The sequence below is a fragment of the Protobothrops mucrosquamatus genome, unplaced genomic scaffold (genome assembly GCF_001527695.2).
Source record: "Protobothrops mucrosquamatus isolate PMUCROS unplaced genomic scaffold, P.Mucros_1.0 scaffold303, whole genome shotgun sequence".
NCBI lineage: Eukaryota > Metazoa > Chordata > Lepidosauria > Squamata > Viperidae > Protobothrops > Protobothrops mucrosquamatus.
The window spans coordinates 897,321-916,411 of record NW_015386645.1 but is presented as its reverse complement, the minus strand read 5'-3'; the positions used below and the strand labels follow the sequence as shown (position 1 = coordinate 916,411).

General features: G+C 35.7%; 2 protein-coding genes across 2 annotated transcripts; both read left to right on the top strand.

The window, feature by feature from the left end:
- Positions 1 to 621: 621 nt before the first annotated feature.
- LOC114922518 (extracellular calcium-sensing receptor-like) lies at positions 622 to 8,989 on the top strand. Its single transcript, XM_029283972.1, has 5 exons — positions 622 to 794; positions 1,666 to 1,957; positions 2,288 to 3,154; positions 6,321 to 6,447; positions 8,094 to 8,989. The coding sequence occupies exons 1-5, from the start codon at positions 622 to 624 to the stop codon at positions 8,987 to 8,989; spliced, it is 2,355 nt and encodes a 784-aa protein (XP_029139805.1).
- Positions 8,990 to 9,555: 566 nt separating this feature from the next.
- On the top strand, positions 9,556 to 18,534 carry LOC114922517 (vomeronasal type-2 receptor 26-like). The gene is made up of 5 exons (XM_029283971.1): positions 9,556 to 9,602; positions 12,436 to 12,727; positions 13,108 to 13,968; positions 16,068 to 16,194; positions 17,639 to 18,534. The coding sequence occupies exons 1-5, from the start codon at positions 9,556 to 9,558 to the stop codon at positions 18,532 to 18,534; spliced, it is 2,223 nt and encodes a 740-aa protein (XP_029139804.1).
- The last annotated feature ends 557 nt before the right edge of the window (positions 18,535 to 19,091 follow it).

Here is a 19,091-nt window from a genome sequence, read left to right as displayed (position 1 = left end):
CCAAATGAGGTAACGTCAACAGTGCTGCACTCATGATGCTACCTAGTTTAGGTAATAAAACATCTGCAAGAAAACAACCAAGCTCAAAGAGCACTAAAGATCTCACATATGTATCTGCCCAACATAAAAACACCTTTAGAACACTTCTTTCCCCATTTTCTGCTATACATCTAAGTTTTAAAAATTCACAGAAGTAGAGCTAAAAATAAAATCAGGATGTTTCCTTTTGACATTTTACAAAAATGCAAGGAAGGTAGTGCTGCAAATAAGCTATTATCTCCCATGTAATTATCAAATTAAGAAGTATTGTTTTTTCTCCAGGTATCAAGGGAATACTAATAAACATGAAAAAACTATGAACCCAGGTTTAAAAAAAATGCATTACGTTAATATCAGCTCAGAAATACAGAATTAAAAGTAGAGAGAACAAGAAAGATCCACATTAAATCTGTGATACTTTATGTTATATAACATTCATGAGAGGCTGATTGATTGACATTCATGAGTGGCTCATCAGTGGAACGGTAACATTGAAGTTACACTTTGATTTGTGCAATGACTATATTATATACTGAGTTGCTTCTATTCAGAACACTGGTTTTATTCCTTTTTTCTGAGACAATGTGCATTTCTTCAGTCTACACTTGCAACCTCAGAAGTCCTCTTCCAATTGCTCATAAGTATTATCAATCAGGAGATTTAATCATTGCTGCTATCATATATCAGGTGTTATTTCTTTCAGATGAAATCACTTTTCAAAGTGTTCCTTCTCATGATGTTCTTGATCAGTATCTGTAAGTATCCTCATTGTCATTCACAGACTCATACACCTCACACCTAAATCCTCCCTTCCTCCCTTCCTCCCTCCCTCCCTCCCTTCCTTCCTTCCTTCCTTCCTTCCTTCCTTCCTTCCTTCCTTCCTTCCTTCCTTCCTTCCTTCCTTCCTTCCTTCCATAAAATGGTTACCATACTGAATGGCTCTTATCCATATCTTAATTCTAAAGCTCGGAGAGACTTAAGCTCCCAAAATTCTGAAGTCTCAAATGAGGAAGTATTGTTGCTTTTAATTTTACTATTACAAAGGTTATTCCCCATAAAGAATATTCATAGTCCTTTGTTTCATAGGGAGAAAAGCATCTAAGATGTAGGGCTGTCCTGAGAAATAGTCTACATGTATCCTAGTACTTTCTGAATTTTCTTCCCTTGCATGTCACTATGGAATGAAGAAGAATGTGGTGGGCAAGGGAACTGGATTATTGTTTTTACAGAATAAAATGTCCAAATGTCAAATTACTTGTAAGAATCTTATAAGCATAAGACTTAAATCATATCTACTCTCCCATCATTCACTCTAGATAGGTATATTGAAAACAACCAAATTAACCCTGGAAGATATATCTCACCATGAATATGACAGATTTGCAGAAAAAGAGACTTAAATAGAGAAGTACGTAGGTTATAGAATAAATTAGCCTACCCATTTCCCACATCAGTTCTTCCCAATCCATACAATCTAGGGCTATTATTGGCTAAAGACCACATCCCACATGTCCAGAGTAAACAATAAGCACCATATATTCTGTATCTATATGTAACAATTAAATATATTTACTATATAATTCTGAAGAAGAAATATATTGACATAGTTTATAACTTTTACTGAAGGTTCCTCACTCATAATTATCAACACACTTTGGCTCTGGCTTTTGCTGTAAAGGAGATTAATGAACATGCTGGGATTTTACCCAATGTAACCCTGGGTTTCCACATTACTACTGACTATTTTGATGACATTTCAACTTATCATTTAGCAATGGAATTTCTATCTACAAAAGATAAATTTATCCCCAACTACAAATGTAATGACAAGACCAATACAGTAGCTGTCATTGGAGGACCCCGTACTAAGACCTGTGTCAACATGGCAACTGCTCTGTGTAACTATAAGTTTCCTCAGGTGAGATCAAAACTGGAACAACATGGAAAGTTCAACAGATGTTGAGCCCTCATGATAGGTCTTCTAAAATCTCGGTACAACCAGTTTATGATCTACAATGAAAATCACCACCACAGCTGTTCTTAAACACACTGTGAAACTTCCTGATGCCAAGTTGTTAAACTAATAAGAAAGACTTTTGTACCATTTGTACCAAAAGCAAAAGGTTGGCTTATGTTAAGCTTTGTGGACTGTCTTTAAAAATTAAGCAAGGTTGAGAATTAACAAATATTCATATCATACACCTCTTTGGAACAATCTCTTTTTTGCCTCTTTTTTTTTCAAATTTAGATCACATATGGATCAGCTCCACTGATGAATAAGGAAACAGCATCACATTTTGTCAAATGGATGTTCCCAGATGAGATGCACCAACTTAAAGGAATGCTATACTTATTATTGCATTTTGGATGGACCTGGGTTGGGTTGATTTCTTTGTATGAGGAAGATAGAGAGCGATTCATTCAAAAGAGTCTTTCCATGTTTTCAGAGAGAGGCATCTGCTTTGACTTTATAGAATGTATCCCACAAATGATGTATGGGAATTTAGTTTCTGAAATGATGGAAAAGGCAGATAAATTATATAAAGTGATCATGGGAAGTATAATCACTGCAGTGATCTTGAATGCTGAAATTACAACTACTGTGATTTTGAGAATAATGGTCTATGTTTTAGATACTGATGATATTCCAAAGGAGAGAAAAGCCAAAGTTTGGATTATGACAGCCCAGATGGATTTCACATCCATTCTAATGCAAAGACACTTGCCTATTGATTTTCTCCACGGTGCTCTGTCCTTTGCAATTCATTCAAAAGCATTAATAGATTTTCAAAAATTTATTTTGAAGAGAAGTCCAAACTTTGAAAGAGAAGATGGATTTATAAAGGATTTTTGGAAAGATGCATTTGACTGCTCATTCCCCAGTGATATAACAGATAAGAATGTTGAAAAGTTCTGCACTGGAAAAGAGAAGCTGGAGAGTCTTCCTAATTCTGTCTTTGAGACTACTGTGAGTGGACATAGTTACAGCATCTACAATGCAGTCTATGTTGTGGCACATGCTCTGAACGCCATACACTGCCAAACTCCCAAATTCAAAGAGGGTCAAATAATTGATGAGAGGAGATGGAAGATCTTACTTCAATCACCATGGCAGGTAATATTGGCTAATACAAAATTCAGGTAGGTCATCAGGTTGTATAAGCAGCACTAAATTACTCAATCAAAGCAAGGTTATCTATTGCTTTTCCCCTTTTGTCAATACTTTCATGGAATTCTCATTTGAAATAATTTATTAGGCAGTAGGGTGGAAAATGAATGTGATAGAGTACATTAATTATCTTCCAATTTTAAATAGTAGAGACTGATGTGAAACTTAACATGTAACTTTTCATTAAGCAAAGCCAAATTAAAACAAACCAAGTGAGATTTGTGCATTTCCTTCAAAAAAAAATCTATTAATTTTCCCATTTCTTTTTAATGAGAGAAGAGGGAAGGCTTCAATCACCATGCATATTGTTCAGTAATCCAGGTTACTATTTTAATATTGGAAGGACTGAGACTCATAGAGAATAACTTTTCTAAGCTATCCTATATAGGCACATGTGCCATTATATCCTAGAGAAATAGCAGGATCCAGTGTAGGGCTTTCCTGACTGATGACACAATCTGTTAGCTACTACAGTTTTCTAGGTCTCTAGGAGAGTGTTAAGAATTCCTGAAGATGATTCCATACCTCTATTCCCTCTTCATTAAATTGTCAACATAAGGCAAGGGGAAAACACATGTAAACAACTCATGTTGAAATGTAAATACAGGCAGTCCTTGACTTATGACCACAATTGAACCCAGAACATAAGTTGCTAAGTGAGAAATTTTATGACTATTCTTGCTACATTTGTTAAATGAAACACTCCATGTCAAGAGTAAATACTTGGCAGCTACATGCCTTATTGTTTTCATCTTATCATTAGAGTAAGGAGGGGGAGATGAGGCTTCAGATGAGTTCGTTAGAGAAACAAAACCTCTCCAGTTCTGCAGATGATTGTTGAAGCACAGATGTATGGAAATTTTTTGAGGACATTCTAACCATGGGGAAGAAGATAACAGAAAGTTCTCAATTTAACGAGAAGGTGTTTACATGAACTACGTGGACATCTGAAAGGTTTGGCTGGAAATGTCATTGTTATATGCTTTGGTTAGACATCTTGGAATTTTAGAATTAGTTTTCCTTTGCTAATACTATGTCATGTATTCAATAAACCAGTAAGATCTTCAGATATGAAAGAAATCCTTGAGTTTATCAGGATACTCAAGCTGGAGGTTGACACTGCAGTTGTTAAATTAGTAACATGGTTGTTAAGTAAAACTGGCTGTCCCATTGACTTTGCTCAAAAGGTCGTAAAAGATGGTCATATGACCCAGAACACTGCAACCATCATAAATATGAACCAGTTGTTAAGAATCTGAATGTAAATCATGTGACCATGGGAAAACTGCAACAGTCGTAAGTGTGAAAAATGGTCATAAGTCACTTGTTTCAGTACAATTGTAACTTTGAATGGTCACTAAATGAACTGTTGTAAGTTGAGGACTACCTATAGTGTTAGTTCAAATGGATTTTCCATGTAAATTTGTTTTAAGTTATCCTTTTAATATCTTTTAAAGGTTGAAAGCAAAGGCCATCTTTGCCTATATTTTTCCCTATGGATTCTGTGGAGAATTTTATATTCTCTCTATTTAATACAAGTAATGTAAAGTCATAATTCTTGGATTGCTCAGCTGATTAGAGCAAAGTGAGCGTTTGGATTTTGTAATGGTGTTTTCCACTGAAAATTTTTCAACTTAAAGAAATGTTAGGAAATAGAATAGAAAATGCATGTCATAGAAATATATTTCCCATCCAGTTTTAAATAGTGTAGACAGAGGAAAAATGTAACAGCCTACTTTTCATTAAGCATAGGCCAAATTGAATTTTAAAAAAAAAACAAACCCTGTGTTTTTCACATGCCCTTTAAGGAATCCTGTTAACTTTCTCGTTTTTGTTTTTTTTACTTCTTCATTTAGCTTCAGTATTTTTTGCAGAAAGTTTCCTTTAACAACAGTGCTGGGGAAGAGATTTCATTTTGCCACAATGGGGAATTACTAACTGGATTTGATATTCTCAACTGGGTCACATTCCCAAACAAATCTTTTCTAAGAGTCCAGATTGGAAAGATTGACCCCAGGGCTCCGCTAGACAAGTTTCTCACCATTTCTGTGAAGGATGCTACGTGGCCCCTTATATTTAACCAGGTGTGTCTCATTTTCTACTATTTAGGAAATCATTTAAGTCATTGTCCCATATCAATAAATGATGTAAATACAATAATATTGGATTAAATTTTCAAATTGCTGAAATAGCCTAAAGATTCTCTGCTTTTGAAATATATTGAATATATAGCAAAATTTAAAGTATTGAAATATATGATTCAAAAATAATTTCAGCTGGAGATTTAATCTGTCTCTATATCTCTTCAAAATGTAATAACATTGGAAATATGATTGCACACCAGATAAAGTTCATTTGTCTAAAATTAAACCTAAATTAATCATGTGACACAAAAGTTTCCTTCTTTCTACATTTGTATGACAGAGTTCTACACTTGATTTGGAAGAGCATTATATCCCAGTTTAGTTTAATAATTTCAGACAATTATATCCACCTCTCACATTTTTCAATCTGTGGACAAAAAAAAAATTAAACTATAATGGATGGGTCTCAAAATAAAGATCTTTTGGAAGTGTGTATGTAAATAAATGACCAGTATTATCTGTAAATCCTTAAAGAGAAGATCAAATTCAATCTGCTCCAGGTTTCCAACAAATAAAGAAAGCCCCTCAAAACTACATCATTCTACTATAAGCAGGCAGACAGAAAATAGCTGCATTTTGAAAATCAGATTTTTGCTCTTTTGAAGGTCACAAAAGTCTGATTAAAGATGGAAAAGTCAATGGAAAAGTCAACCAGATTTTGAAAGATGTAGGACACCAGCCTAAAATATGGAACCTCATGAAGATCATATTTGAAGGCCTCTTGAGTTAAGATTCTAGTTCTGATTTCCTCAGAACAGATCTTTAAAATATTATTCTTGGGTTGATTAGTATGATAGGTGTGAAATAAGGAGCAGTTCAGGGAGTGGAGAATTTAAACCAGAAACAAATCTGGAGAATGGAATGGTAAGGTTTGGATTAGATGTGAAGAGCATGTCTAAGCAATGAAAAGAACAATCCCAGAGCATAAATGTTTCATCTGAAAGAATTCTCATTTTATTTATGAGCAGACATTGCCTCTTTCCATCTGTAACAAGAAATGTCCTCTTGGCCATAGCAAGTTAAAAGTGGAAGGGAAATTATCTTGTTGCTATGACTGTAGACAGTGTCCAGAAGGGAAGATAGCTGACCAAATGGGTAAGCAAAGGAACATATTGAATATATTTATTATATTAATTAATATAAATGGGTACTGAGTTATTAATAAAAAATATTGCGCCTGAAAATCTTGAGCTTTACATCACATTGAACTTTTCAACAATGAAATATCTGAACTGAATTTTCATAGCTCGGCAAGAAATTCGATAACACTAATCAGTTCACTCTAACTAGCAGGTTCAATTTTCCAGATTTGAATTGTGCTTTTTAATATTCCCTTGAATATATTCTAAATGTTTTTTTAGGAAATCAAAATTTCTAGATAGAGTATGTGAAATGCTTCCTTTTGTACCTTCTTTTTTGGAAGTAAAGGTAACTGGTAATGGTGACAGCATTTACCGCAGAGGTTACGTTTTCATCTGTTTTTACTTCCTGATTCATCATAATATATTCATTGCTTATTGATCTTATATGGCTGCCAACTCATGTAATGAACCTAGGTGGCTCACCACAATCAATAAAAAAATGCAAATACAGTCACCACCAGCACCAGGTGACTGAGCTAATTGTCTCATTCCTGTCCCATCTTAGACTGACATATTGACCAGGAGACAAGTCTTTCCAACCTAATACAGGAATAAAAAGATAGAGCTGCTCAGCGCCGGCCCGACTAGATCCAAAACTAAGCCTGCAGGCCCTCATGGCAGAGGAGCTGGTCTTTTATTCAGATGGGGCAAAGCTGTTTTCTTTACCTCTCACATTCTTACAGCTTCACCAGCTTCTGAATAAAAGACTTTGGCTTCTCTCCCACATGGGTCAGCCTTTTCTGGAGCTCTTTGGAAAGTAACTACAGCAGGGGTAGTCAACCTTGGCTCTTTTATGACTCGTGGACTTCAACTGCCAGAATTCCTGAGCCAGCTAAGTCTACGAGTCATAAAAGAGCCAAGGTTGACTACCCCTGAACTACAGTAAAGCTATATGAGAAATGGGGTGGGGAGGAGTAAGTGGAATCCAGGATGCTAACAAAGCAGGCCCGGTCTGTAGAGACGTAGCAGGGCAGGATAAGGGCAAAAATAGGCAGGAAATAGGCAGGGGGCATGTTGCAGCATTTCTGTAGTTGGTCGTAAGGGCAAATGATCACTGTGGTGCTGTAACATGCATAACTTTGGAACCGACTGTTGTCCCCAATTCGGGTCTGAGCCTGGTGCTGAGGCCGATGAAGAACACCAAACACAAGGTGCAGGTTTTCTTTTCTTTTATTAAAGTGTTGCAAGAAAAGTGGTCCTAGCCAAAATGCCAAGGAACCTCGAACCACAGATTTGTTACAAGCTTTACACATGCATATTCCCTGTGAATAAGCATTCTTTGTTCTTGCCAGACAAACTCCATAATTACAGGATTTCTTGTCTTCTTTCAAGCATATGCCATAACCTTGCTTTGCTTTGGCAGTCAGCCCATCAGGGTCATAAATACTTTTGCGGGGGAGGGGTCATAATTCAGAACAGTTTCTAATTGAACTGTCCTAAATTGAGAAATATCTGTATTATGAATTATTTTTTAAAAAAAGTAATCACAACCCCTTTGTAACTTACAGAACCTTAGTGGATCTGTTCTATTACTGATGATGCATGCTAAAAAAAAATAGTGTTTCCATGAATGATTTTCTTGTTTGTTTTTTTCTCCAGACTTAGATGATTGTTTCTCATGTCCAGAAGATCAATACACAAACAAAGATCGGGATAGTTGTCTTCAAAAAACTATAACTTACTTGACTTATCAAGAACCTTTGGGGATGTCTTTGCTCATCATAGCAGTCTTCTTGTCTTTCATCTCAGCTTTAATACTGGGGATCTTCATTAAACACCAATACACTCCCATTGTCAAAGCCAACAATAGGAACCTCACTTATAGCCTTCTCATTGCTCTCCTCCTCTCCTTCCTTTGCACTTTTCTCTTCATTGGACAACCTAACCAAGTGAAATGTCTCTTGCGACAAACTGCTTTTGGCCTCATCTTCTCTGTAGCTCTTTCTTGTATATTGGGAAAAACAACCATTGTTGTTCTTGCTTTCATGGCCACCAAGCCAGGTTCGAAAATGAGGGAATGGGTGGGAAAAAGGATGGCTCTTTCTATTGTCCTACCTTGCTCCCTGATACAATTCACCATTTGTCTAGTGTGGTTGGTAACTTTCCCTCCATTCCCAGATTCTGACATTCACTCCATGCCTAAAGAAATTCTCCTGCAATGTAATGAAGGTTCAACCATCATGTTTTATATTGTGCTTAGCTTTATGGGGGTTTTGACTGCTGTCAGCTTTACGGTGGCATTCCTAGCTAGGAATTTACCTAACAGCTTCAATGAAGCCAAATTTATCACCTTCAGCATGTTGGTCTTTTGTAGTGTTTGGGTATCATTTGTTCCGACTTATCTGAGCACCAAGGGGAAATATATGGTCGCTGTAGAGATTTTCTCCATTTTGGCTTCAGCAGCTGGATTACTGGGTTGCATCTTTTCCCCCAAATGCTATATTATTATACTGAGACCTGATCTAAATAAGAAGGATCAACTAATAAAAAAGTGAAAGTTATTTTTTATACCAGATCTCTTTAATGCAGCCAAACTGCTTACTTTCAGTGTAAAGGTTTTTTTAAAAAAAAATTGGTAGTTCTGCATTCTTTCCTCTGCCAGCAAATAAAGATGATATGCAAGGAAGTAGCTCTGATAATCTCTTCCAAGTTCTCTTCAAAACCTAGATAGCCTTTTCTTTCATATGTTAGATAATTATTCTGAGTTTTGTTTAGAGTAAAAGAGAATGCTTAAAACAATGGTGCATGAGAATCAATTTTTAACCATTTAATCCCTGCTAATTTCAAAGTGAAAGCCTTCATGTCTTGCAGCAGTGGTGAGATTCAGCCAGTTTGCACCAGTTCGGCAGAACCGGTAGCTAATTTTTTGTTGCCCAGGCCAGAACGGACTTCCGGAAGCGGCATCCACATAGAGAACCAGTTGTTCACATATTTGAATCCCACCACTGTCATGCAGCTTATGAGTTTCATAATGCCCCTTCCTCCCAATAAAGAAAACTCCTCCCAATATTGTCCACAATCATATTTTTAAATGTAGAACAAAATCCACATTAATATCCCCATGTTAATATCTGAAAATTTGACAGTCATTTTGCTGTTGCTGGAAAGGTTTGTGAGTGGAATTGAGAAATCATGAATTCTAAATCTCCCATAAGCTTTAATTCTCAGCTAGTATGTTCTTGAGTATGTTGGAAGAAGTTGGTGTTGGAGAATTGCTTCTCACCTTCTCTGATGTAATTCACCTTATTCATGATAACGTGTCCCATATGTTTCAGTTTGCTTAATTATGATATCATTCTTTTTAATGAGTAATTTTTAGAGCCCCACCCCCTTACCACATGTAACAATGACTTTGGTCATTGTACATAATAATACAGTCCATAAAGAACAAAAAATTAAAGTGCAATAAAAAGATGCAAGAGATTACAATCCAATTAATTATGATATAACCAACTAGTAGACTCCATTCTATCATGAGATCCACGGGCCTTAATTTCTGATGAAACATTTTTCATAGGATGGGCATCAGGGCAGAAAAAGGCTTTCTTTCCTCTGAAATGAGGTCATCCCCAATTCTATTGCTTTTTTTTTTTTTCAAAATCCTCAGGACTTGGCTTTGTCATTGGACCTCAGGAACCTGTGATATCTTTAGGTAGCTCCATTGCTGATAGAATCTATTATAATTGGCTTTATTACAGTTGCTGGAATTAGGTATTTCTAGTTGAATGAAAAGAAGGACAAGAAGTGATATGATAACAGTCTTCCAACATCTAAGGGCTGCCACAAAGAAGAGGAGGGTCAATATATTCTCCAAAGCACCTGAGAAGAAGCAATGGATGGAAACTAATTAAAAATAGAAGCAATCTAGAACTAAGGAGAAATTTCCTGACAGTGAGAACAATTAATCAATGGAATGATTTGTCTCCAGAAGTTGTTGGTGCTTCAACAATGGAGATTTTTTGGAAGAGATTGAAATGGTATAGGGTTTCCTGTCTGACTAGGGGAATGGACTAGAAGACCTCCAAGATCCCTTCCAACTCTGCTATTCTGTTATTTCTGTTCTGTTATCTGTTCTGTTTATTTTTTTTACAATTTTATGATACGCCACCCAGAGTTATCTCTTGTGAGACAGACAACCATCTATATTTGATAAATAAAAAACTACATCTTAATTCATTGACTCAGTTCAGCATTATTTCTTTCTTTCAAACCATCCTTGAACTGAATAATCTTGCTACATCCCCACTCTTTATAGCAGATCCTGCATTGAGCAAAAGATTGACAAAATGACTTCAGTAAATAAATTTACTTTCTTTTTAAACTATATTTAAATGAACAAAATTTGGGACCTGATTATATATCTGTATCTGCCCAACATGATACCATCTTTAGAAGAGAATGTCCCCAAATTTTCTTTCCCCATTTTCTGCTTCTTGTCTAAGTTTTAAAAGTTTGCAGCAATAGAGCTATTCTACTGTAAGATTGTGACAGTTTACAAAGATGGAAGGAAGGTAGAACTGCAAGTAAGCTATTATCTCCCAGGTAATTATCAAATTAAGAAGTATTGTTCTTTTCTCCACGTATCAAGGGAATTCTAATAAACATGAGAAAACTATGAACCCAGGTTAAAAAAATGCATTACATTAATATCAGCTCAGAAATACAGAATTAAAAGTAGGGAGTACAAGAAAAATGCACATTAAATCTGTGATACTTCATTTTATATAACATTCATGAGAAGCTGATTGTTTGACATTCATGAGAGGCTCATCAGTGGAATGGTAACATTGAAGTTACACTTTGATTTGTACAATGAGTATATTATATATTGAATTACTTCTATTCAGAACACTGGTTTTATTCCTTTTTTCTGAGACAATGTGCATTTTTCCTGTCTGCAAACTCAGAAGTCCTCTTCCAATTGTTCACAAGTATTATCAGTCTGGGGACTTAATCATTGCTGCAATTATTTATCAAGTGTTCTTTCTTTCAAATGAGATCACTTTTCAAAGTGTTCCTTCTCATGATGTGCTTGATCAGTACCTGTAAGTATTCTCACCCACATTCTCAGATTCATCCCCAACATCACTTAAATGATTTCCTTCCTTCCTTCCTTCCTTCCCCCCCTCTCTCTTTCTCTCTCTCTCTCTTCCTCCTCCCTCTCTGTCAATCTTTCCTCAAATATAAAATGGTTACCATATTGCTAATTTTATTTGCCCTCATCCATGCTGAAATTCTATACTTCAGAGAAACTTTATCTCTCCTAATACTGCAGTCTCAAATGAAGCAAGTATTATTGCTTTTAATCACAACATGATATGGGTAATTTTTTTCTCAGGAATGTTCACATTCCTCTGCTTCTTGAGTGGAAAATCATGACTACTTTAGGCTGTGGGAATGTCATGGAAAATAGACTACATATATACTAGTACTCTCTAAAGTTTTGTTTTTCCCTTGCATCCAACCAAAGAATGAAAAGTGTTGGAACAATGGAAGAGGATGGCCTTTTTTACAGAATACAAATCCCAAATGAGAAGTTAATTCTAGAATGTTACGTGTGTCCATTAGAATGAAAACGTATGAATCCTCTCTCTTACCATTCATTCTGAATTGGAATGTTATTGTAAGTATCCAAATTAATCCTAGAAAAGATATCTCACCATGAATTTGACAAATTTCTAGAAGATAAATCTTAAAGAGAAAATAAATCAGGCTACAAATGTAATCAAAACTGAATGTTGGTTTATTCTTCCCCCATATCAGTTCTTTCCCAACCATAAAATATAGGGTTGTTGTTTGTTAAAGACCACATTCCAGGTGTCATGAGCAAATAATAAGCATTACATTTTGTGTGCATAAGAATATGCTTAATAATCAAACATAGCAACTGTCTGATTCTGAGCTAGACATATACTGACATAGTTTATAACTCTCACTGAAGGTTCCTCACTCATAATTACCAACATGCTTTGGCTCTGGCATTTGCTGTAAAGGAGATCAATGAACACTCCTCAATTTTACCCAATGTTACCCTTGGTTTCCACATTGCTACTGACTATCTTGAGGAAATTACAACTTATCATTTAGCAATGGAATTTCTATCTACAAAAGATAAATTTACCCCCAACTACAAATGTAATGACCAAACCAATATTATAGCGGTCATTGGAGGACCCCGTACTAAGACCTGCCTCAATATGGCAATCACTCTGTGCAACTACAAATTTCCTCAGGTGAGAACAGAAATGGAGCAAGATTGGAAGGTCCAGTAATTATTTATCATTTTTAGATATTGAGCCTCATGGTAGTTTTTCCTAGACATATACCAAAGCATCAGGCAAGAATAAAGAATAAGTCAGGCAGTTCATGATCTATAATGGAAATCAGACCCACTGTTGTTCTTTAACATAGTATGAAACTTCCTGATGCCAACTTGTTAAAGTAAATAAGTAAGACTGTTATGCTCTTTCTACTGAAACCAGAAGATTGTCATACACTAAGGCTTGAGGATTGTCTTAAAAAATTAAGCAAGGATGCCAAGGAACAAGCATACATATTGCATAATTTATCCTGGAAAAGTGTCTTTTTGCCTGTATTGTTTTCTTCTGTTTAGATCACATATGGATCTGCTCCACTGATGAATAAGGAAACAGCAGGACTTTTTATCAAATGGATGTTCCCAGATGAAATGCACCAGCTTAAAGGAATACTGCACTTACTGCTGCATTTTAGATGGACCTGGGTTGGCTTGATTTCTCTATATGAGGAAGATAAAGAGAGGTTCATTCAAAAGAGGCTTTCTATGTTTTCAGAGAGAGGAATCTGCTTTGACTTTATAGAAAATATCCCCCAAGTAATGTATGGTAATGAAGCTGTTGAGATGGTGGAGAAGGCAGATAAATTATACAAAGTCATCATGGGGAGTACAGCCATTGCAGTGATCTTAAATGCTGAAATTACAGGTGTGGTGACTTTGAGAGTTATTATCTATGGTTTAGATTCTGATGATATTCCAAAAGAGAGAAAAGCCAAAGTTTGGATTATGACAGCCCAGGTGGAGTTCACCTCCATTCTTTTGCAAAGAAAGTTACCTCTTGGTTTTCTCCATGGTGCACTTTCCTTTGCAATTCACTCAAAGGAACTGATAGGTTTCCAACATTTTATGCAGAAGCAAAGCCCAAACATAGAAAATGAAGATGGCTTTATTAGGGATTTCTGGAAAGATGCATTTGAATGCTCATTCACCAGTGATATTAAAGATGGGAATGCTGATAAGATCTGCACTGGAGAAGAGAAGCTGGAGTCTCTTCCTCAATCTGTGTTTGAAATGAGCATGACTGGACACAGCTACAGCATCTATAATGCAGTGTATGCTGTGGCACATGCTTTCACAGCCATGTGTGCCTCCAACTTCAAAAATAGTAGAATAATTGACGAGAACAGATGGAATCTGTTCTTTCAATCACCATGGCAGGTAATGTTAGCCAATATGACATCCAGGAATGTTATCAGGTCATGTAAACTGTACTGAATTTGATCAGACCAAATTTATCTGTTGGGTTTCTAACTTTCTCAATTATTTGTTGGAATTCTCATTTTAAAAATGTTCAATTATCATATCTGAGTTAGAGATGGGATAGATAATGCACATGATAGAAAACATAATTTTATTCCAGTTCTAAATAGTATAGATTTAACAGCTTTCCTTTCACTTAGCATAGGCCAAATTGAAATGAAGAAACAGAATTGCTCATAACCTTTATGGAATTTTGTTAACTTTCTGGTTTCTTTTTTTCTTGTTGATCTCCTTTTTCTTCTTTTAGCTCCATCATTTTTTGCAGCAGATCTCCTTTAACAACAATGCTGGGGAAGAGATTTCATTTGGCCCCAATGGAGAATTAGTAACTGGATTTGATATTCTAAATTGGGTCACATTCCCAAACACGTCCTTTCAGAGGGTCCAGATTGGAAAGATTGACCCAATGGTTCCCCTAGATAAGTTTCTCACCATTTCTGCCAATGATGCTGTTTGGCCCCTCATATTTAACCAGGTGTGTCACATTTTCCTCTTTGGGGAAACTCATTTAGTCACTCATTAAGTCATTTATATCAATAAATGATTTAAATGCAACAACAATACTTGGGTTAAATTTTTAGCAGCCTCAATTGAAAGAAATAGTCTAAAGAAACTCAGTTTTTGAAATATATTTCAAATATATTGCATATATACGTATCTATCAACATCCAACTTGAGAATCCAAATAAAACCCCAGGTTCATTCCATTTCTGAAAATCTTATTGTTTATTGAATACATTGTTTGGTTATATCAAAGCAAAACTAACTCTGAGGTTCTAATACCAATTCATAAACTTAAACAATAATTTTCTCAGCCAAACCCCCAAGTTTGGCTCCCCAAGTTCACTTTGTTATGGGAACCATCTGCTTCAAATCCACACCTGTTGTGGTCTCCTTGACAAGGCTTCAACCTCTTACAGTCTTCAGCTGAACCAAATAAGTTTCGTTTCTCCATCTACCCATTTGAAAGTAACACCTCCTCCCCCTAATCCAAAGGCAAGTTGAAATGCAGAGGCACATAACTGACAAAGTTTCATCTTGACAGTATCAAAATTTATTGTATTGAAACCTATGATTCAAAAATGAAGAATTTATGCTGGAGATTTTATCTCCATCCAAAGGGTAGCATCATTCAAAACATAATTACATGGTGTCTTTAAGATTCATTAAAGTGATGAAGGAAGGCTTTCTTTTTCTAAAAGTGTAACATAAACATCTATGAGTGAAGGGATATGACACAATAAACATCTGTCTTACCTCTTTCTATGTTTGTAAAAAAAATTCTAAAGCTGATTTAGAAACATGATAGATCAGTTCAGTCTAATAATTTCAGATAATTACTCCCCCCCCAAATAGTTTAATTTATAGAATGAAGAGAACCATTTTAAACTTTGGTGGGTATATCTCAAAGTAAAGAGCTTTTGGAAATTAGTGTGAGCAAATGATTAGGATTATTGGCAAATCCTTAAATAGAAGATCAAATTCCATTTGTTTCAAATTGCTCCAATTTTCAGACAAATAAATCAAGAAGGCTTCTCAAAACTACATTATTCTGCTTTCAGAAGCAAAATCGTCTATAGCTCAATTTTGAAAATCACATTTTTATTCTATGAACCATTCACAACAGTTTCAATAAAAGATGGTCCATGGCATCAATGAAAAAATGAACCAAGTTTTGAAAGGGATATAGTAAATGTAGAACCCCGAGTTTAAAACTAGACCTTAAGGAACGTGTTTTCCAAGAGGTTCAAATTTGAAAACTCTCCCACACCAGCTTTTGATTCTGATTTCCTCAGACAATATGTTCAGAATACTATTCCTGGGAATGATCAGTTTATTAGTGCAATAGCTGTGAAAGAACATGCAACTGAAGATTAAAAAAAAAAGAAAAGTTTTGAATTAGCTATGAAGATTTGGGGTATGTTTAACTGATGAAAAGGACAATCCTGAAATATAATTTTTTTAGTTGAAAGACATCTCATTTTATTAATGAACAGACATTGCCTCTTTCCATCTGCAATGAGAAGTGTCATCTTGGCCATAGCAAGATAAAAGTGGAAGGGAAGTTATCTTGCTGCTATGAATGTCAACGGTGTCCAGAAGGGAAGATAGCTGACCAAATGGGTAAGCAAAGGGATGTATTGAATATATCAATGACTTTATAAATATAAATGGGATCTAAATTTTTAATATTATAGTACTGAAAACCTTCAGCTTCACATTATTATTGTATGATTCAGCAATGAAGCAATTGAACTGAATGTTCATAATTCAACAAGATATTTGATGATAACTAATCAGTACATTCTAACAAGCTGGATCAATGGATTCCCTAGATTTGAATTGACCCTTCTTCAGGTTCCTTGAATATATTCTAAATATTTTCAGGATACCAAAGTTTATTGGTAGACTATCTGAAATGCTGATAATGGCATTTGCATTTAATGCAACAGTAATGTCTTTCTCTAGGTTTATATTTATTTTTATTCCCTATTCCATGCAGGTATATTCATTCATTGATTTTCTTATGCAATACAGTACATATGGCTGCCTAGATGGCTTGAAACAAACCATAAGAAACTTATAAAAACAAAGCCATTCTTGCCACGAGTGCCAGACAAATCAGCCTCCTGACTCAATTGCCATCCTAGATCAACACTTTGGAGAGAAGCCATCTTCCTAGCTTACTACAAGGGTAAAAGTGCAGGGATTCCTCAAAACTCAAATGAGAGAGTGGTGCAAAAGACTGGGGCAGCTACACAGAAAGTGTTCCTCCAAACCCATTAGATAATAACATTTAACAGGGCAATCTGGGGGTGCCCACTTCTCTGATGGCAGATAATCCACCCATAACGTGTCTCAGTGACATGCAAGCCTTTAAAGCGGAGAACCAGAAAGTTGAATTGCACCTGGAAAGCAACTAGGAGTCAGTACACTTCATGCAGCAATAGTATAACTCAGGTGTGCCATGAAACATTGACAATCTGATCTGCAAGTGCCATTGCTTTGTGGGGCAGTTGCTGTTTCCAGATGGCTTTCAGGTAGAGGAGATTTTAGCAATTGAAATGGGATGTCTCAAAAGCTAGAGTATGCTGAAACATCAAGGTGTGGTGAATTTGAAGTGCTGTAACAAAATAGAAGAGGTATCTCAGGTTTCATCTGTGGAGTCCTTGCTGAAATCCCAGCCTGGTCATTTTGTTTGCAGATGTTTCACTACTGAATTGATAGCAGTATCTGTTAGAAACTCAGTATGAGTTTCTCCCTGTCTATATACAGTGGTTTCCCTGTCACTTTTGGTGGGCATATGATTTTCTCTTTGGTGGTTCCTTGATTAGCATATTTTTCGGCCTGATTATTTGTCTTTTTAAATCCATGCTTATCTGGGTGTTCTCTGTTTACACTGCAGCACATTGTAAATTCTAGTATGAATTATTTTAAGAAAAAACAAGCAAAACCCCTATGTAAGTCACGGAATCTTACTGGATCTAGTGTGTAATAAATAACTGATTTTAAAAAGACTATAGAGTTTCCAGGAATGCTTTTCTTTTTTGTTTCTTTTTTCTCTCAGACTTAGATTATTGTTTCCCATGTCCAGAAGATCAATATCCAAACAAAATTCAGGATTGTTGTCTTCGAAAAAACATGACTTACTTGACTTATCAAGAACCTTTGGGGATTTCTTTGGTAGCCATAGCAGTCTCCTTATCTTTCATCTCGGTTTTAGTACTGGGGATCTTCATTAAACACCAGGACACTCCCATTGTCAAAGCCAACAACCAGAACCTCACTTACACTCTTCTCATTGCTCTTCTGCTCTCCTTCCTTTGCACTTTTCTCTTCATTGGAAAACCTAACAAAGTGAAATGTCTCATGCAACAAACTGCTTTTGGCATAATTTTTTCTGTGGCTCTCTCTTGTATATTGGGGAAAACAACCATTGTTATTCTTGCTTTCATGGCTACTAAGCCAGGCTCCAAAATGAGGAAATGGATGGGGAAAAGGATGGCTCTTTCTATTGTCCTACCTTGCTCCCTGGTACAATTCACCATTTGTATAGGGTGGCTGGCAATTTTCCCCCCATTTCCAGATTCAGACACACACTCCATGGCTAAAGAAATTGTCCTGCAATGTAATGAAGGTTCAACCACAATGTTTTATACTGTCCTTGGCTTCATGGGGTTCTTGACTGCTGTCAGTTTCACGGTGGCCTTTCTAGCTAGGAATTTACCTGACACCTTCAATGAAGCCAAATTTATCACTTTCAGCATGTTGGTCTTTTGCAGTGTCTGGGTGTCATTTGTTCCAACTTATTTGAGCACCAAGGGGAAATACTTGGTGGCTGTGGAGATCTTCTCCATTTTGGCTTCAGCTGCTGGATTACTGGGTTGCATCTTTTCCCCAAAATGCTATATCATTATATTGAAACCAGATCTTAATAAGAAAAAGCAACTAAAAAAGACATAAACTATTTTTTATGCCTGAAGCCTTGTATGAAGCAGAATCAATCACTTTGACCATTTCTTGTACTTTGGTGTTCTACTTTTTTTGTTGTGGGGATTGTGAAGAAATGTTGGAAAAAAGATGATATTGGCAAATTGCTTCTCAGCTACCCTGATATAAATTATCTTATTTATGATGAAAACTTCCCTATTTTGTCAGCTTGTTTGCTTTGGTGAGCCATTATTTATTTATCAAATTTTTGTATCCCTCTCCATCTCATGTAATTATTCTGGACAGTTGTACATAGGAGGAGAAGTCCATAAATATTTTTTTAAAAAATGCAACCAAATTTAACAGGTAAAAAGGTAAAAAAAAGAAATGGCAAAAAAAGGTTACAAGATAGTGCATTCTGCTTAACTATGATATAACTATGTAGTAGGCCTCACACTATCCTATGCAACAGGACCAGTGACATGTCTCTCCTGCTGGAGTACATATAAAAACATCTTAAATGGTAATTATATGTACATGTATATATATATATATATATATATATATATATATATATATATATATATATA